A 16,023-nucleotide genomic window follows, 5' to 3' on the forward strand; every position below is an offset into this window, starting at 1 on the left:
CACTGATAGTGTGTGTGTATATACATTTCTTTTTCTTTAATCAGTTAGGAAAGGGGAATTTAGAGGGAAATGCCCCTGTTAAGTGTTGTAATGTATTTCCCCAGGGTGCTACAGGAGGAGCTAGAGGCTGATGTTTCTCTGTATGCTGGCTCGGGCTTGCTCCGAGCGCACAGAGCCGTACTGTTGGCCAGAGCCCCTCATGTCCTTCAGGGACAGACACTCAAAGATCCCACCAGCATTCATCTGCCTGGCTATGAGCTGTCCGGGCTGAAAGATTTCCTCAGGTAGGCGATGGGTTCAAGTGATTGGTAATTTGATCATTACAGCATATATTTGCTGTATCTTTTTCTGTTTTGGGATTTAGACAACTTCTATTTGTCCCTGTAAAAGAAAGCTTTAATTGCTTGACTCTACATCTTCTTTCTAGTAAGGTATGTTAAGAGGCATCATTTATCCTTCTCTCTTAGTACTACAGTCTCACAGACTCTCTGACAGAGGGCGCCAAGTACTCCATCTTTAATCTGCGGGATTTGTCGGTGTATGTCTGTTTGTGTCAAGGAGCATTGCAAATGCTGCAGCTATTAAATAATAAATTGCATTTTAGTGTTGAGACACACAAATCTCAAACTGTATGTTTATAATCATCTGCTGTAAGTTTCTAGTGTAGCAGTTGTGTAGTTTTCATCAAGCAAGAGTGGGGTCTCTTAGGCTTTGTTCAGACTGCAGGCAAAGCTTTAAGACCGACTGTCCGCATTGTTATTTGCAAGCGATCAGGTCGGATTTGTGTGTCCAGACATCACCAACCTATCTGCTTGGGTTGCTGTGGTAACGACGTAGGCATCAGTAACTACGTATGCTATGGAGATCCATTATCTCGCCCCCAAACAATCGCGCTGTCAAGCCGCGGTGCAGAACTCCTCAGTCGCTGAGTTTATCTAGTGCGACAGTGGAGTTCTGCTTGACAGCACGCAGCACAGATTCTGCTCAGCCACTCCATGGATGTATTATAAGAGCACCCATGAGCCGCTCTGATTTACTTCCGTCAATCTGAATTTGACGTCGTTGTTGTGCGTCGCGTTGCAAGTGATTCAAAAGACACAGCGTCCATACTGAGACTCGCCTGCAGAAATCCGATTGGAATTGCATTTCAAACCACCTCCAAAAATCACATTTCATGTGGTTTTTGGCTGTCCAGACTTGCTAAAATCAATCTGGATATGCCAAAAAATGGATTTGGGCTGGCAGTCTGAACAAGACCTTAGAGTGCACAAGTCTTTGATCCACTGATTTGTGTCTGTCTCTCATTAGCAATTTATAATTAGGACTAGAAGAAACAGTTGTCCTTGTTTGGTTACACTACCATGGAGTCTAAAGGTTTGTTTAAATCTCCTTTTACACATGGAAACTGCAACATTGCTGAGTTCAGGTATCCAGGTGAGATTGAGTTTTTTTTTGCATTCACAGGTATCCTATTAAAAATGGATTTGTGTTGTTACATAGGTTAGCCTTTGCCAACATGATAGCAATACTGATGTAGGACAGCAACACCTTGAAAAAATAGTGGGAGGCTTACCTCTGTTTCAGCACCGCCATGAGTTGTGAAAACTCCCCATACAGGTAGCACCCAAGACATTTTAGTCATCAGTCAAATAATCTCTTAAATATGACGCTGTAACATTAGAATGCGTTTTTTTGTCCAGACAGTTTGCTGCTAAATGAAAAAGTCTGCTCAATATAAGAGAGCTTAGTTATATACTGTAAGACCATTTTATCGGACTGTGGTGGTGCAAAGAGAATTGCGCTACAAAGCAAAGCTTTCAATTTACCAGTTAGTCTTGAATTCTTACCTATAGTCAAGACCTTTGGGTAGTGACCGAAAGATTGATGTGTAGAGTTCAAACGATTATTCAGTGAATTGATTAGTCAATCAACAGAAAAATTAATTGGTAACTATTATAATAGTAAATTGTTGAGTAATTTTTCAAGCAAAGATTGCCAACCATTTGCTTGTGCCAGCTTCTTAAATGTGATTATTTCTGCTTTTCTCTGTTTTATATGAATTTAAATTCAATATCTTTGAATATCTTTGGTTTTGGACTGTTGGTTGGACAAAATGAGCAATCTGAATCTGCTTATGCTCTGGGAAGTTGTGATGGGCATTTGTTATTGACAAAATAATCAATCAGTTAATCAAAAACTGCAGATTGATAATGACGATAATCTTAAGTAGGGGTGTCACGATTCTCCAAATCCACGATTCGATTTGACTTTCGATTTTAAGGTCACAATTTGATTTAAACTTTTTTTTTTTTTTTCAGTACTGACAGCCATGCCATTGTTAGACTATCGAGTCTTGATTTGTAAAGATCAACAGATCATTGGTTTTATGCCCTGACAACTGTCATTAACATTTTCAAATTCTTCTTTAAAAAGATAGGCTACATGGTATCAAGTGTGATATAACCGCCATATTTATTTATTTTTTTTGCAATGCACCACACTAAGGCCATATGGTCAAATTTAAATAATTTATTTAAAATGTACTAACAACTTATTTCACCAGTCAATTGGGAACGAACTGTTACCAAAAAGAAGAGTCACTAGATGGCAGAAGGGTACTTTACAACAACAGCTTGAGGTTCCTCTCCTGCAAAAAGCCACCAGGATTAGAATTTCTAAACATAAACTATAGTTTTTCTGTCAGTGATGCGTTCGTTGTTGACATCTCACGGGGAAAACAAAATGTTGCCACACCGGTGACTTCAGGGAAGCAGGAGGATTTTCCAGTTCTGTTGTTTATCCGTCATCTCCAACTCCGGCAGTGGCCATGGTGTGTCAAAGTACAGCTGCAGGCTACCAGTAAGCCACGCTGTGTCGTCTTTTGAAGTGCTGTGTTTTGTTTTTGTTATTCAGACACGCGCAGTTCGGGCTCATGGTAAGGTTGCCTCCAGGCTAGGGTTGGGTATCATTGGAAATATGATAAAGATGGCAGTATGATACGAGTCAAATTTGTTACCAATATCAAAACAATACTCCTTTCAATTCCTTGGGTTGAGGAATATAATCATGTTTTTCTACAAAAACGTTTTGCACGTAACAAAATAGGGCAAACTTCTCATTGCATTAGTATTGAATGTTTTTGGCTATAGTTTTTTTATTAGGTAGTGATAGTAGAGAGGTGACAGGAAATGAGAGGAGAGAGAGAGAGAGAGAGAGAGAGAGAGAGAGATGGGGAATGACACAACTAACTCTACAAGAACTTTGCATAAATTAAACATTAAATATAAAAGTTAAAGTTATGATCTATCCAACCTATGAATAAGTAACAAGACAAAGAATCTAACCAAGCATTTGATGCCAAGATTTGAGACTTGGCCGTTTTTAGTACTACACGGACACAATTCAGTCAGTACCCAGAGGTATACGGCTACAGGATTGATACCCAGCCCTTCTGCAGGCTGTCTCCCTTTGCAGAGGTTCTGGGCACAACTGACTGGGAGGAGACCCAGGACTCACCGGAGGCATTACATTCCTCAGCTGGCCCAGTAGCATTTGGGGATCCTGCTGTAGGATCTGGAGGAAGCTGGTGGGGAAAAGGATGTTTAGGTTGCTCTGCTCATGCTTTTTGCTACTGTGACCAGGACAAGCAACTCGAAAATGGACAGATATATAGATATACAGCGAGCAACAACACACTTGACAGAAAACGGCAGGATGCTACTGCATATTTCAGAAGTAGTCACGGAAAAGTACTGGTTGCCTCTGATACGGAGTTATAAGGTTGCCAGTCACTTTATAAAATGCTTCACTGAGGAAAAACTGAAAATTCTGTGCAGGTGAGGTTCTGGCTGTGTCACTGAAGTCACAATGCATCAAATGAGATTGTTATTTAAATAGGTGTGAAAGGCCTAGTTTTAATTAACCTTTAGAGTCTCTCCCCTGCAGGCGAGTGTACACAGCAGACCAGAGCATGCGCTCGGCTAAAATAATCCCCGACGTGGAGGGCTCAGTGCCAGAAAGTACTCTGGCTGTTCCCGACCCAGCAGACCTTCATAGTTCCACTGACTCAGGTAAACAGATCAACACGCTTTTCCGTGGAGGGTTTATTCTAGGTTATGTGACCGTTCAACTGCCCCCCTCCCCCCCTTTCTTCACATCATGTTATCTCAGCCATAATCCACTTAAGAGCTAATCGCATTTGGATCCCTGTTGTGGTTACTGCTAATTGCAGCATGGCCGTGCTACAGATAATGCAAGCTGTAGCTGTGCTTTAACAATTCTTTTTTTCACTATTTACTGTATTTTTAGTTAAGTGGTTTAATGATAGCTACCTCCGCATTTTCACACACACACAAATACCCATGTTATGTGTCTCACACACATTAATGCCCACTCACAGCCTTTCTCTTAATCACTCTCTCCTGCCTTTTCCTCATTATCCAACTCAACTTCACTCCAGATGCTGTTCTTGAGCCAGCCTCAGGCCTCGGAGCTGACTTGCTGGATCTGTACCAGAGGGGAGAGCAGTGTGACATCACCATTCAAGTAGCGGAGCAGGTCTTCTCCTGCCACAGGTAAAACTATTTATGGTGGCCTGTCAGCCCCTTCTTCATACATCTGGGATCCAAAAGCACAGTCTGTTTTTTTTGGGGTTTTTTTTTTTGTTCTCTTAAAAATGTCATCATAGGTGCCATGCATGGTAAGAGCATGTTCACTTCAGTACAAGACAGCCACATTTACCAGATGTAAAACACTGCAGATGTTGTTGACTTGTGCCAGTGTTGAGCAGCGGTGGGAGGTCATTCAGTGATGCAGAGGTAGTAGTAGCAGCTGGTAACCATGGAGACAGGTTTCTCCCAGCTCGTGCTCAGGGGAGCAGCCAGCCAGCGAGAGCTCGTCGGCAGCTCTGCAGCAGCGATCTGTATAACAGTACAGTGTTAGCTGCTGCAGTTCTCATCCAGAGGCTGAACCAGGGCTTCTCCGGCCGACAATGCCCATACTTCCACTTTCCTATCAATTTAAGTCACTTGAGATACATTATTCCTTTTCCAAGGGAGACATGGCCAAAATGGAGTACTTAACAAATAGTCACACAAAAATGCTAGATGCACTTGTACGAACAGATTTAAAGACTGATATAAGACAGCTTGTCACATTCGTACAAGTATTTAGAATTTTCTCTTTAGTACAAGCAAAATTTCCGAAAATTTTATGAACACCAGCTTGTAATTTTACAGAGAAATCTTATGACTTATTGGCATATTTATGGCAACTTATATAGTTCAGTAGTTCTCTCACTCCAACAGCTGCCTGAGAGCCTATAACTTCATGTCAATCTCACTGTCTTTATTTTTTTGACAGTACAGCGCTGCTCTGATGACAGCTGTATTAATATTTTATAGTTGATTAACTAATATGACTACTGTCACTGTTAAATTGGTTATGTTTTTGTATGCTGATTTTCGACAGCGGTACGTGAAGCCGCGTGGTATAAAGACATTCTTTTTACTTTAGTGGCATTGATTATGCTGCTTGGTGAATCCGACTTGGAACACTTGTATGAGTAAACCTCACATAAAGGATTTAGGATAAGAATACAAGAATGTTCTTACATGAGGCCCATTTTCTTTCTTAATTATTCCAAACCCAGGGGTGTAGTACGAAATGTGCTATTGTGTGTTTGTTCCTGTGTGTGTATGCGTGCGTGTATGTGTGCATGTGTGTGTATATGCCTGCATGGGTATCAGGCGTATACCAGCTAGTAGCTAAATCTGGTACAAAGCATTTTTTCTTTTTGAGATTAATGTATTTTGTACATGGTCCCTGATATAAATAAATGTAATAAACTAAACTAAAACTAAAAATGACAATGATGAGTTTGTACTCCAGCATTCAAAATAAAATGTAGAGATGAATGGTAGACACAGTCAAGCCTATGCTGTACTGAGTCTGAGGCATGCATGTACAGGAAGTCACCATAATCCAGAACAGATCAGATGTTGACTGAACAAGATTTTCTTCTCGCTCCAGAAGGGAAGAATTTAAAAAAATAATGAAAATAAAAACCTAATTTGGGTTTGTAGAAGATCTCGCCTCTCCCAGGTTGCCGCTCCCAACTTTGATTTGTTAATTTTGCTTAGAAAGGAATATATCGGCTACACATCTAAGGCCTTGTTCAGACTGCCAGCCCAAATCCATTTCTTGGCATATCCAAGTCTGGACAGCAAAAACCCACATGAACCCAGAGCCTGGTTCTGCTCCAGGTTTCTGCCTGTTAAAAGGAAGTTTTTCCTTGCCACTGTCGCCAAGTGCTTTCTCATGGTGGGAATTGTTGGGTCAATGTAAATAATATTATAAAGAGTACGGTCTAGACCTGCTCTATATGAAAAGCGCCCTGAGATAACTTCTGTTATGATTTGGCACAATATAAATAAAATTGAATTAAATATATTGATTTCAAGTACTTGTCTGTCTTGTCTGTTACTTGTAAGTACACATTATGTGAGTTTGTCAATATTGCCCAGGGCTGATTTACCACCTAGTTATTCATCTATAAATGGTTTCTCAGTTCAATTTCTGAAAAAAATACATCATACAGTATCACGATATATAACACAATCGTGATTTAAAATTACATATTGACAAAGGATTTTATCCATATTATCAACTACTAATAGGGAACTCCCTTTATGAAGTCATACAGTGTTATACTCGACAGTAAAATACATGATTAGCAGATTTTTAGACCATCTTAATCAGTTATGTTGGAAGAGGGTGAAAAAGAGAGAAAAGTACAACCCATGGTGTGAGGCAGGGCAGAAGGAAATTTGGCTCTGAAATGTATTTAAAGATAAGGCTGGCATTATTCTGTATTTTTCTTATTGTCAATAAATCCCACAGGAAAAAAGTAAAACAGGTGGGGCACTGTAATTTTTTACAATTGTTACTCAAACAGGAGGAAATATTGCATTTGTTCGGGACTATTATCAATTGCAGATTAATACAAATTTAGCATGCTGGAAAGTATTTCTGGCAGCAGTACAGTATATGTGGGATTGACTCAAAATAAAGTATAGTGTCATGTTCATGTCACCCAGTGCGACAGTGTGGCTCACTGATGTGTGTTTAGTAGTTTTTGGACAATAATAAGATGAGATGGGATTTAGAATACCACCAGCCTTATCCTTTAATGGAGCTAATTAAGTACGATGAACACCTCAGTAGCAGTCTATTTCCATGTCCAAGAGTGGCAGTACAATCTTGAGAGGCCAGGGAGAATAAAAACACTGTCTCCAGAGAGTACAGTACACACACATAATTTTTTGTCCTCCTGCTTGTCTCTTCAAAGCCATTTAAATACACATAGGCCTGCCAAATGACGTGAAATATTAAAATGGTGGGTGGATCTGACATGCAACTGTTTCTAGGGCAATCCTGTGTGCGCGGTCTCAGTACTTCCGAGCCATGCTGAGCGGAAGTTGGATGGAGAGCTCCAGACAGTGCATCACTCTGCAAGGGTAAGACTGGTGGATCAGCATCATCCAGCAGCAGGTCACTGGGATCTATCATACACCTCCACTTCTGGCCTAACATTTCTACATTTCATTCCTGAACAATACAGCAGAATTACTGCATATGCTGCATTAATTATTCATGCCTTGCAACAGAGGTGGCTCTCTACAGTATGGGGTTTCAGTCACAATGCCCTGTTTTAAATCCACATACCCAAACACTCACACAGCCACCCACTGCTAGTGGAACCTCAAATGGCTTGCTCAGATTTCTACCTAGTAAGGTTGCAGTGTTTCCTCTGTGAGGCACATAAATGTCTTCTCATCCACTGTCTGCTAAAGAGCCCCCGCCCCCACCCCCTCACCACCACTCGCAGTCTCTTTTCAGAGCAGCAGAGGCAAATGAAGCCCGTTTTTTCCTCCAAGGAGAGACGTGCCACTTGCCTCAGCATTACTGATCTGAGGGTAACGGGGGAAGACACGGCTGTCAGAATGGAGAGCGGCGGGGTTGACGTGCTGGGGAAAACCTGTGAAGTGACCCTCAGGCTGCAGTCACGTGGGCCGCATGATATATAGATTTTGTTTATAGCATTCTCAGTTGTGTTTGCATCCCTTACGGAAGAAAATGCAGTATAGACAGAACAAATACATCTACACTGTGTTCCTGGATGTAGGGAATATTAGGCTGTGATTTGGGTCAATTCTGTATGTTGACTTGAGAAATAGGGCTTGTAAACACATTATTTCTTAACTGTTTCAGCTTAGGGCCAGATGAGATGGAGGTCTTGCTCCTGTTCATGTATGGGGCCATTGTGGATCTGCCGCCTGGAGCTAGTGCCAGGTACTGTATGTGAACAGACTGTCCAAAATTAGAATACAGGCCCAGAAAACAAACTGACCTGTATTTGATGTCTCCTGTCCCACAGTCAGGTGGTGTTGGCAGCAGACATGTTGGGTTTGGAGGGGCTGAAAGATGTGGTGGAGATGGTTCTGACCCGAGACTACTGCCGCTTCTTCCCCAAGGTCCGCTATACAGAAGGAAAACTAGTGATTACCTTAAAGGATGGATTTCATAGGCTTATTACCTTTCTATATGTACTGTGTGTATGTGCCACATAGTTTCAGATATATAGCATTTTTGATTGTTCAAATGTGTTGAATTTAGGGCTGCACAAGTATGAATACATTTTGTCAAGTTATTTTCAGTATTCACACATATTCAGGATTGACTGTTGCCTGTTTTCGCAACTGAGTTTGTGAAGCAAGAACAGGTTAATCCCAGTCTTCTTGAAATTAGGGACACACTATCTCTGCCAATACTGACCTATTGGCCATGATGTGACCAATCCACATTAAATACAGTTTGGGTTTTTTTTTTTTTTTGTCAAGATGATATTCAGTCACGGCTGGCCACAGAGTTAGTCTTTAGCACAACAGCAATCTCTGGCCTCAAGTTACCTTACATAAAAATGATTCCAGGTTGTGAGGTATACAGATTTTAAATTTGGTAAAAGAGAGCACTGGTATTGAATCACCACTTGGTATTGGCAGGTGCCATTATTGCACCTAATCAAATGTTATTTATTCTAAATTATTATTATAATTTTTCAACTAATCATTTTGCATTTGTAGTTAGGGAATATCAGATGGTCCCTTGTAATCCAAAACAACAGTGATTTAGCAGTATGTGGAGCATCACAACTGAAAACACTAAGAACAAATCCCATTTTTATTCCCTTGGCTTTACACTTGTTGATTTTGTATGGTGCAATGCTCAGTGTCAGTAATAATGTTGTTTCAGTTCTCTGAATACCTTTGCATTCCCACTTTAGCATGTGCTAGTTACTTGGTATATCGTTTTTCATCCCAGCTACTGTACATCTCAGAGCCCTCAGAATATCACTTTGTAAAATTGCTGTGTGAATATAAATGCCCCTTTTTCTTTTTTCCTCATGTATTTACAGCTGACTGATGGGGTTCAGAGAACAGTTCTCGAGTGTCTGTCCCTCACACACGCCTTAGGCCTTCAAAACCTCCACATGCTGTGTAAGAGGTGAGTGTCGGCAGTGATGTTGTCATGCTAGCTTGTCGGGGCTAAATAACGCTCCAAATTTAGGCAATTTTTTTGCAAGGAAAAAACTGGCATGGCCATTTTCAAAGGGGTCCGTCGACCTCTCACCTCGAGATATCTGAAGGAAAGTGGGTTCTATGGTTACCCACGACTCTCCCCTTTGCAGACATGTCCACTTTATGCTAATCCCATGCAGTTTTGGGCAAAAACCATACAGTTCTTTGCATGCAGTATAAATGTGTTATTTTCCCCTATTCTAAAAATGGTGTATTAAAATATTTCTGCATACTGGGGTCCCTAAACAGTATTGGCATTGCATACATTAGGTATGACTGGAAAGCTGAGACTCTTCATTCAATGAGCCCAATTGTATTCACGTGTGATTATTTTAGCTCCCATATTAGCCATTTCATTGTAGTGAGTATCACTGTATAAAATTACCTATTGTGACCTCTAGGATAATCACAGCCTCATGAAACTTCACAACCACAAACTAGAGACGTAGGGAATCAGAGGATGTATGGCTTTCCTAGGTATATTGACAATAAGGGGGTTTCAGAGCAATTTCCTGAACAGAAGTACCCGCCATCCAATCACTGAATTTTTACAGAAATCTCCAAATGTCAAAAGTTTTTGATACCATATCACAATATGAATTTTTCTAGGGTGTTCCTCAATGTCTTGATGTCTTAATGTGGTATTTTGGATGGATTTTTGACAATTTGTATCAGTTTTCGAGCAGTCAAAAATGGTTACATTTTGCACCAAATCTGTGTAGCAAATGGTATCACCCCCAAAACTGCTGCAACAACTTATGGGACATAATTGAGCATGGGAATGGCCACCATATACTTCCATCATATTGTTCTAAGCCCTTATACACTAAACTTTCAAAATTTGAATAGGCACCTAACCAAAATACAATGTTTATTACAGATTTATGACTAGAAAAACACAGTGCTGAGCTGCATTCCAAATTAATCTTCAGGTTCCCAGCTTTCAGATGATGTACACCACTTCTATATGGCATATACTGTTGACCTGCTATCTCCCCCTAAAGATCCCCTGTCCCCCTCCCTAAAATAAGACAAAAATGGGGGTGGAGGGAAGAGGTTAATTTAATAGTCCTAAAATTCCAGTTTTTGTCAAACTTGACCTTAAAAGTTGCATGTGTAATTTGAAAAAAAGTGCAACACATTCCTACCTGTCGCCGTTCTTGCCACTGCGAATTACATCTGCATCTTGTTGCTAGGTAACCAGCATGTGGGTTCATACTTGCATAAAGTTAGGGTTAGTTGTATAATGCAATTTGCTTTAATGTGATTCAAAACACCACTCTGTTGAGTGAAATGTAATTGGTAATTGCTGTCTTTTACATTATTTAGTCTTTATGCAGGGAAAATTTGATGATTTTTGTTTCTTTAACTCAGAAAAGTTGAATTTAAATGAAGATGTCATTCTTCAAGGTTACGGCATAAAGTATTTCTGATTCTGATTTCTAAAGATTGTTGTTTAGTAAAAGACACTTTATAGACGCTAGTATATTGCATTGCATTGAGAAGCTTGCTTGTGCACTTATATGCTGTCATGTATTTCAGTAAGCTGCTGTGTGCACACAAACTCTGAATATTTCACTTCTCCTGTAGCCGATTCTTCTGCAAACTAACTGTGCTCTTGCACACTGCAGTGAGCAGGCAAGAAGTGTGTGAATGTAGGTCAGGGGGATAGGATGTGTTGAGCGAGGCTGTGAGCTGGTCTGGATTTGAAGTGGTGTGTGTGGGGACGTGGCCTTGCCATGTTGTCTCTGCTGAGTTTGATGAGTCACGCAAGTTTGACGGTGAACAGAGCTGCGCTGTACTGTGCAGCAGTGCGTTACAGACTTTCTCATCCACGCTCATTCTGTTGTTCCCTCAAGCAAAGCTCTGCCGTCCACTGCTTAGAGCCTCAGAGCCTGAGACTCCTCAGGGTTACACTGCAGAAACATAGAAAAGGCTGGCAGGAGTTTGTCTGACTGATTGGGGAAAAATGGTCAAATTGCCCAGAAACTGAACTATCCTATTAAAAGGACCCAAAAGCAAGTTGTCTACGATGTGTATTTTCAGGTGGGTTGCTGATCATTTTGTGAAGACCTGGTGTGAGAGAAACTTTTCCCTCTTGTCTCCTGAGCTCCACAGAGCCTGTCTAACGGCCGTAACTGAAACCATGGTGAGTTCCTCCCTCCCAGTGTCATCAGCTGTACTGTATTCATGTAATTGCACAAATATCATCAACCCCTTCTCCAGTATTTTTTCCACAGGAAGGAAATTCAAACATGATCTAATCAAAGATGACCTTTATTAAATTATCAGTTATTAAAGACAGACTAATTTAGGAATATGATGTGGATGTAGACAGGGAGTGATCCAGCCTTGTAATTGATAATTGAATCTTGAGTCTGTCTTTCATCACTAAAATGGAGATGTTGTGCATTCTGTGAATAAAGCAAGACAAATGTATTATTGTTCACTCTTGGCAAGTATTGAGATTCAGACCTGGCCAAGAACCATTACACAATTCAGGGACTCCCTCCACTGATCAATAGGTCCTGGGCAGGAGTTTCAGGAGAGAGAGTTTCTTTAGCTGATAGATGTTTCCATTCAGACCATGCAGAACGCAGTAACCATGCTCTGTGGCACTGAGCAGTTGATTGGCAGTCTCCCAGAAGTCAAGTGGGCCCAGCAGGTGAGGAGTCTTGCCACAGAGCTACAGGAGGAGAGCCTGCATGTCATTGTTCAGCATCTTCCCAGAGTCATCCGCACTCAGGCCTTCCAGGACCTTCGCAGGGTAAGGCGGTGGTTTTTGCCATGCTAATGCACTCTCCTTTACTGTAATGACCTTGGGAAACATTCGGCATAGGTGTCTGTGGTTTTCTCAGTGTCTGTTACATGCCATTACAGAGGGAAGAGTTTACCCGAGAGCCCACGTTGTTGAAGAAGCTGTGTTCAGCCATCAGAGAAGGTGTGACTGTGGACAACTGCTGTGATCTTTTCACTGCTGTGTACCATCTGTGTGGAGATGGCATGGAAGAGGACTCTCTCCTGGAGCAGGGAGGGCAAAAACAAGACGAGGTGAAATGAAGCAGATTCTCTGTACTGAGCACTTTGTTTTTGTCTTTTCAAAAATAGACGTCATTAGGCTGTGCTCACATCTAATCTATGTAGTGCGGTTTCCCACGATGCCAATAAAACCTACGGACCAAACAACCACACTAAGACTGCCTGAAAAGGTAGTTTTTGATCTGTGTCTAAGCAAACTGCAGTTTGACAAAATCTATACTCAGTCAACAAATCAGTGTCTACATTCCTAGCTTTTGCCAGAGCATTCAACCGCTTCTCCTGGTCTTCCTCAAGGGAAGTTTTGACCAACTAACTCCAACTATCTAACTTCAGTTAGAGATTAGACAGTTGGCTCAACAGTGGTGGGATTCCCAGAGATACTAAATAGTATCTAACTAATAACTAGTACTGACTGAGATCAGTGTATTTATTTGTGAGCATTGTGAGCTCGTTACAACCGCTAGAGAAGAGAAATAAAGCTCAGTGCAGTTTAACTGCGTTCAGTCACTGGAATCATCTTTTTGATTCACTAATTATATCTGAATGAATAAGTTACCTGTCGGTTAGTCTCGCATAGCCAGACCTATCTCCACACTTTGTTTTAACGCTGTGCTAGCGCTGGAGAAATGTCTGGCTGAACCCACTATCATTCTGTTATAGGGGGGAAAAAACGCTCTGGCTTGTTTGTATTTCTTTAAACCCATCACAATCATCGTGGGCCGTGCTAAGCTCAGGATGCAGCGACGGTGCCCTTGCAAAATAGTGTAAACGTTAACACGCAGATAGCAGAAGGGGAGGAGAATCCCGTCTTAAATAGTCAGCCAATGGCAGGCCTACATCCTGTGAGTCAGACTGCTTGTCAGTCCATGTAACTTACGTTTGTAATAAGTCAGTTTGAACCCTAAACACGCTGGTATTAAAAGGCAGCAGTTTTTTGTTTTTTTGTCTGGACCAAATGAACCAAACTACAGGTGTGAACACAGCTTTACCTTTCTGTTAGAAATGTTTGCTCTCTGTCAGTTTGTCTCTCTCCTTGAACTAGAGTTAACAACTCTAGGTCTAACAACCATCATGTCCTTTATCATCATGTGCTTTACTTCATTCTGGATGCAGGGTAGCATACAGCTTTGGAAGAGCAAACTCCACATTTACTTGGCTTTTCAGACCAAAGCAAGGACCTCGGGATATGTGTTTATGGTTGGTCTGGTCTAAATGGGTCAGCATTTGTTGTTCAACGTGGCTTTGCAACCCTGCTCCTAACCAAGATGTACTATGGGTCTGATGTTGCTCGGCTTTGGTATGAGTTACTATAACATATTTATAATGCTATAATAGTTAGCGGTGATGACTTCTTGGGCTCTCAGCCATACATTCATATGCTCTCAATCACAAATATACTTGAGCATTATTGTATATGGTGAGTTGTTGTATTGATGTTTCATAAGATGAACAAATTAGGAAAAGAAATCCTACAGTTACACCGCTTCGGCCACACTGTCTGCCATGTGGAATTTCACTTATTACATGTGAAAACCAACAAAACGAGGACCAACTCATAGAAAAACTCCTCCATAGCGCCGCTAGAGGTCAAAAACTCCATAGGTCACCTTTAACAACACGCGACACGAATGATGCAGCCACCCTTGTAGCCAGTGAGGAACACGAACATCGTCCCTCCCACGTTTTAGCAAACTTTGACCTGTAAGCAGTTCTGGTTATTCAGAACTAGAAATGTTGGCCTTTGATTATAGCAAGTTTGTTTATTTAAATGCATGTTTATTTGAATACATTACTTCTCCAACATCCAACTCCATTCTTCACCTTGGATATCTTTAAATATTGATGTAAAGTGACTGTATTGTGATTATGAATTGATGCATCAACAAGTATTGAAATGTTGGCATATGGTAGTTAAATATAACATTTAAATTGTACAGTTGAAGTCTGAATAGACTGTAAGCTATGTTCAATATTGGTGAAGAGAATTTTTAAATCTCATCAGTCAATAGTCTGTAAAACAGTTAAGAGATTACAGACTAACAAAATTTATTGTGTGAGCTGGCAGGTTAAGCTTGTGAGATGACTTCCAGAGGAAAGTGACCTGGCTGCATAAGTTAAAGCGCATAACCCCTGTAAATACCATACAGTATGGCAGAATGGATTAGGCTGAGGGAGATATTGACGTGTGCCAGCGGCCTTCACTAATCTGACTGTCTGTTGGTGAGAGGTGTGTTGTTAGTGCAGCGGAGGAGGTAGAGATAGCTCCTCCCTACCTTCCAGCCCTGTTTTTATAATCAGGCGTGGAAGCAGGAGTATGGGCATCAGCCGCTGACATCACTGATTTCGCTCAAGGGAGCTCAAGAGGATTCTGCAACAGAGACAGAGGGGGAGGGAGGGACAGAGAAAGGGAGGGAGGGGTATTTGTTGCCATGGCGAAAGGTTCTCCAAGCAGCTGCTGATTCGCTTGTGCTGTAGCGCACCCCTTTCCATTCTTCTCCTCTCCCTCTCTCTCCTCTGTGTTACTGCCAGCCGTTCAGGCAAGAGATTTGTACGCTACGCGGCCGGCTGTGGACCTTCCTGCTTCAGACCTTTTACGCAGTCCGCCACACGCAGGGATGGGAGACCCTGTCTTCCAAACACAGAGAGAGGATACTGGCAGGTAAGGAAGGATATCCTTGCTATGAGCTCTCTTTTTCTAGTCGCACACAGGATATTCATGCTGCATTGTGTGTGGATCTATGTGTTTTTTGTTTTTTTTTTCTCCCTAACCCAGCCTAGCGCTGAAGCAGGGGCTCTGCATCATTAGAGATGAACCAAAGCCCTTGGAGCATATGCTGTTCGCTGATTTAACACTTAATGGCTTCTTTCTACACAGATTCCTGGCTACTACTAACCCATTTGTTTGGCCAGTGCTGTTCTCATAAATTTTTGCTTCATGTGAGCTACGTTTTTAACTGTCTTGAGCAGTTCAGTGTACACTAACATGGTAAATGCACCAGACACGCCATGCTTGGTTTAATGGGTGGGAGTGAAAGGCTGGATTCCTGTCTTTGTGGGTCTGCACATGATTAGAAGCTTCCACAAATACAAATAATATGCTGTTTCCTCACTGCTGAGCTAGTAATGTGTTGAAATGCACCGCATGAATAATTTATTTGGCTGGTATCAGTGTGTGCCTATTAGTGGTACATTTCTTGCCAGTGTAATCGGATTCCACGTCTCACATGCAAACATTACAAATGTGCTTTCGTGAATAGAGTAAATTTCACCTGATTTGCTTTTGATTAAATAAAATATATCATTATGTTCTGAAATTGCTTTTATAGAAATGGCCGTGCTTTGTTTG

General features: G+C 41.3%; 1 protein-coding gene across 10 annotated transcripts in view; it reads left to right on the forward strand.

Annotated features, from left to right (window-relative positions):
* Window positions 1–16,023, forward strand: part of btbd8 (BTB domain containing 8) — a 28,568-nt gene that overhangs the window by 2,764 nt on the left and 9,781 nt on the right. For 5 of the 10 annotated variants that reach the window (XM_044200876.1, XM_044200879.1, XM_044200875.1 and 2 more), the window contains 12 exons: window positions 105–284; window positions 3,642–3,836; window positions 3,946–4,070; window positions 4,460–4,574; window positions 7,428–7,517; window positions 8,272–8,352; window positions 8,438–8,534; window positions 9,476–9,564; window positions 11,685–11,787; window positions 12,223–12,405; window positions 12,519–12,689; window positions 15,207–15,336. In XM_044200876.1, the coding sequence (XP_044056811.1) occupies window positions 105–284; window positions 3,642–3,836; window positions 3,946–4,070; window positions 4,460–4,574; window positions 7,428–7,517; window positions 8,272–8,352; window positions 8,438–8,534; window positions 9,476–9,564; window positions 11,685–11,787; window positions 12,223–12,405; window positions 12,519–12,689; window positions 15,207–15,336 (1,559 nt within the window). Of the gene's footprint in view, window positions 1–104; window positions 285–3,457; window positions 3,837–3,945; window positions 4,071–4,459; window positions 4,575–7,427; window positions 7,518–8,271; window positions 8,353–8,437; window positions 8,535–9,475; window positions 9,565–11,684; window positions 11,788–12,222; window positions 12,406–12,518; window positions 12,690–15,206; window positions 15,337–16,023 lie in introns of those variants that run through there. The other 5 variants (XM_044200884.1, XM_044200883.1, XM_044200882.1 and 2 more) reach the window with 3 other exon arrangements.

This window comes from Siniperca chuatsi, linkage group LG6, assembly GCF_020085105.1.
Source record: "Siniperca chuatsi isolate FFG_IHB_CAS linkage group LG6, ASM2008510v1, whole genome shotgun sequence".
Classification (NCBI taxonomy): domain Eukaryota; kingdom Metazoa; phylum Chordata; class Actinopteri; order Centrarchiformes; family Sinipercidae; genus Siniperca; species Siniperca chuatsi.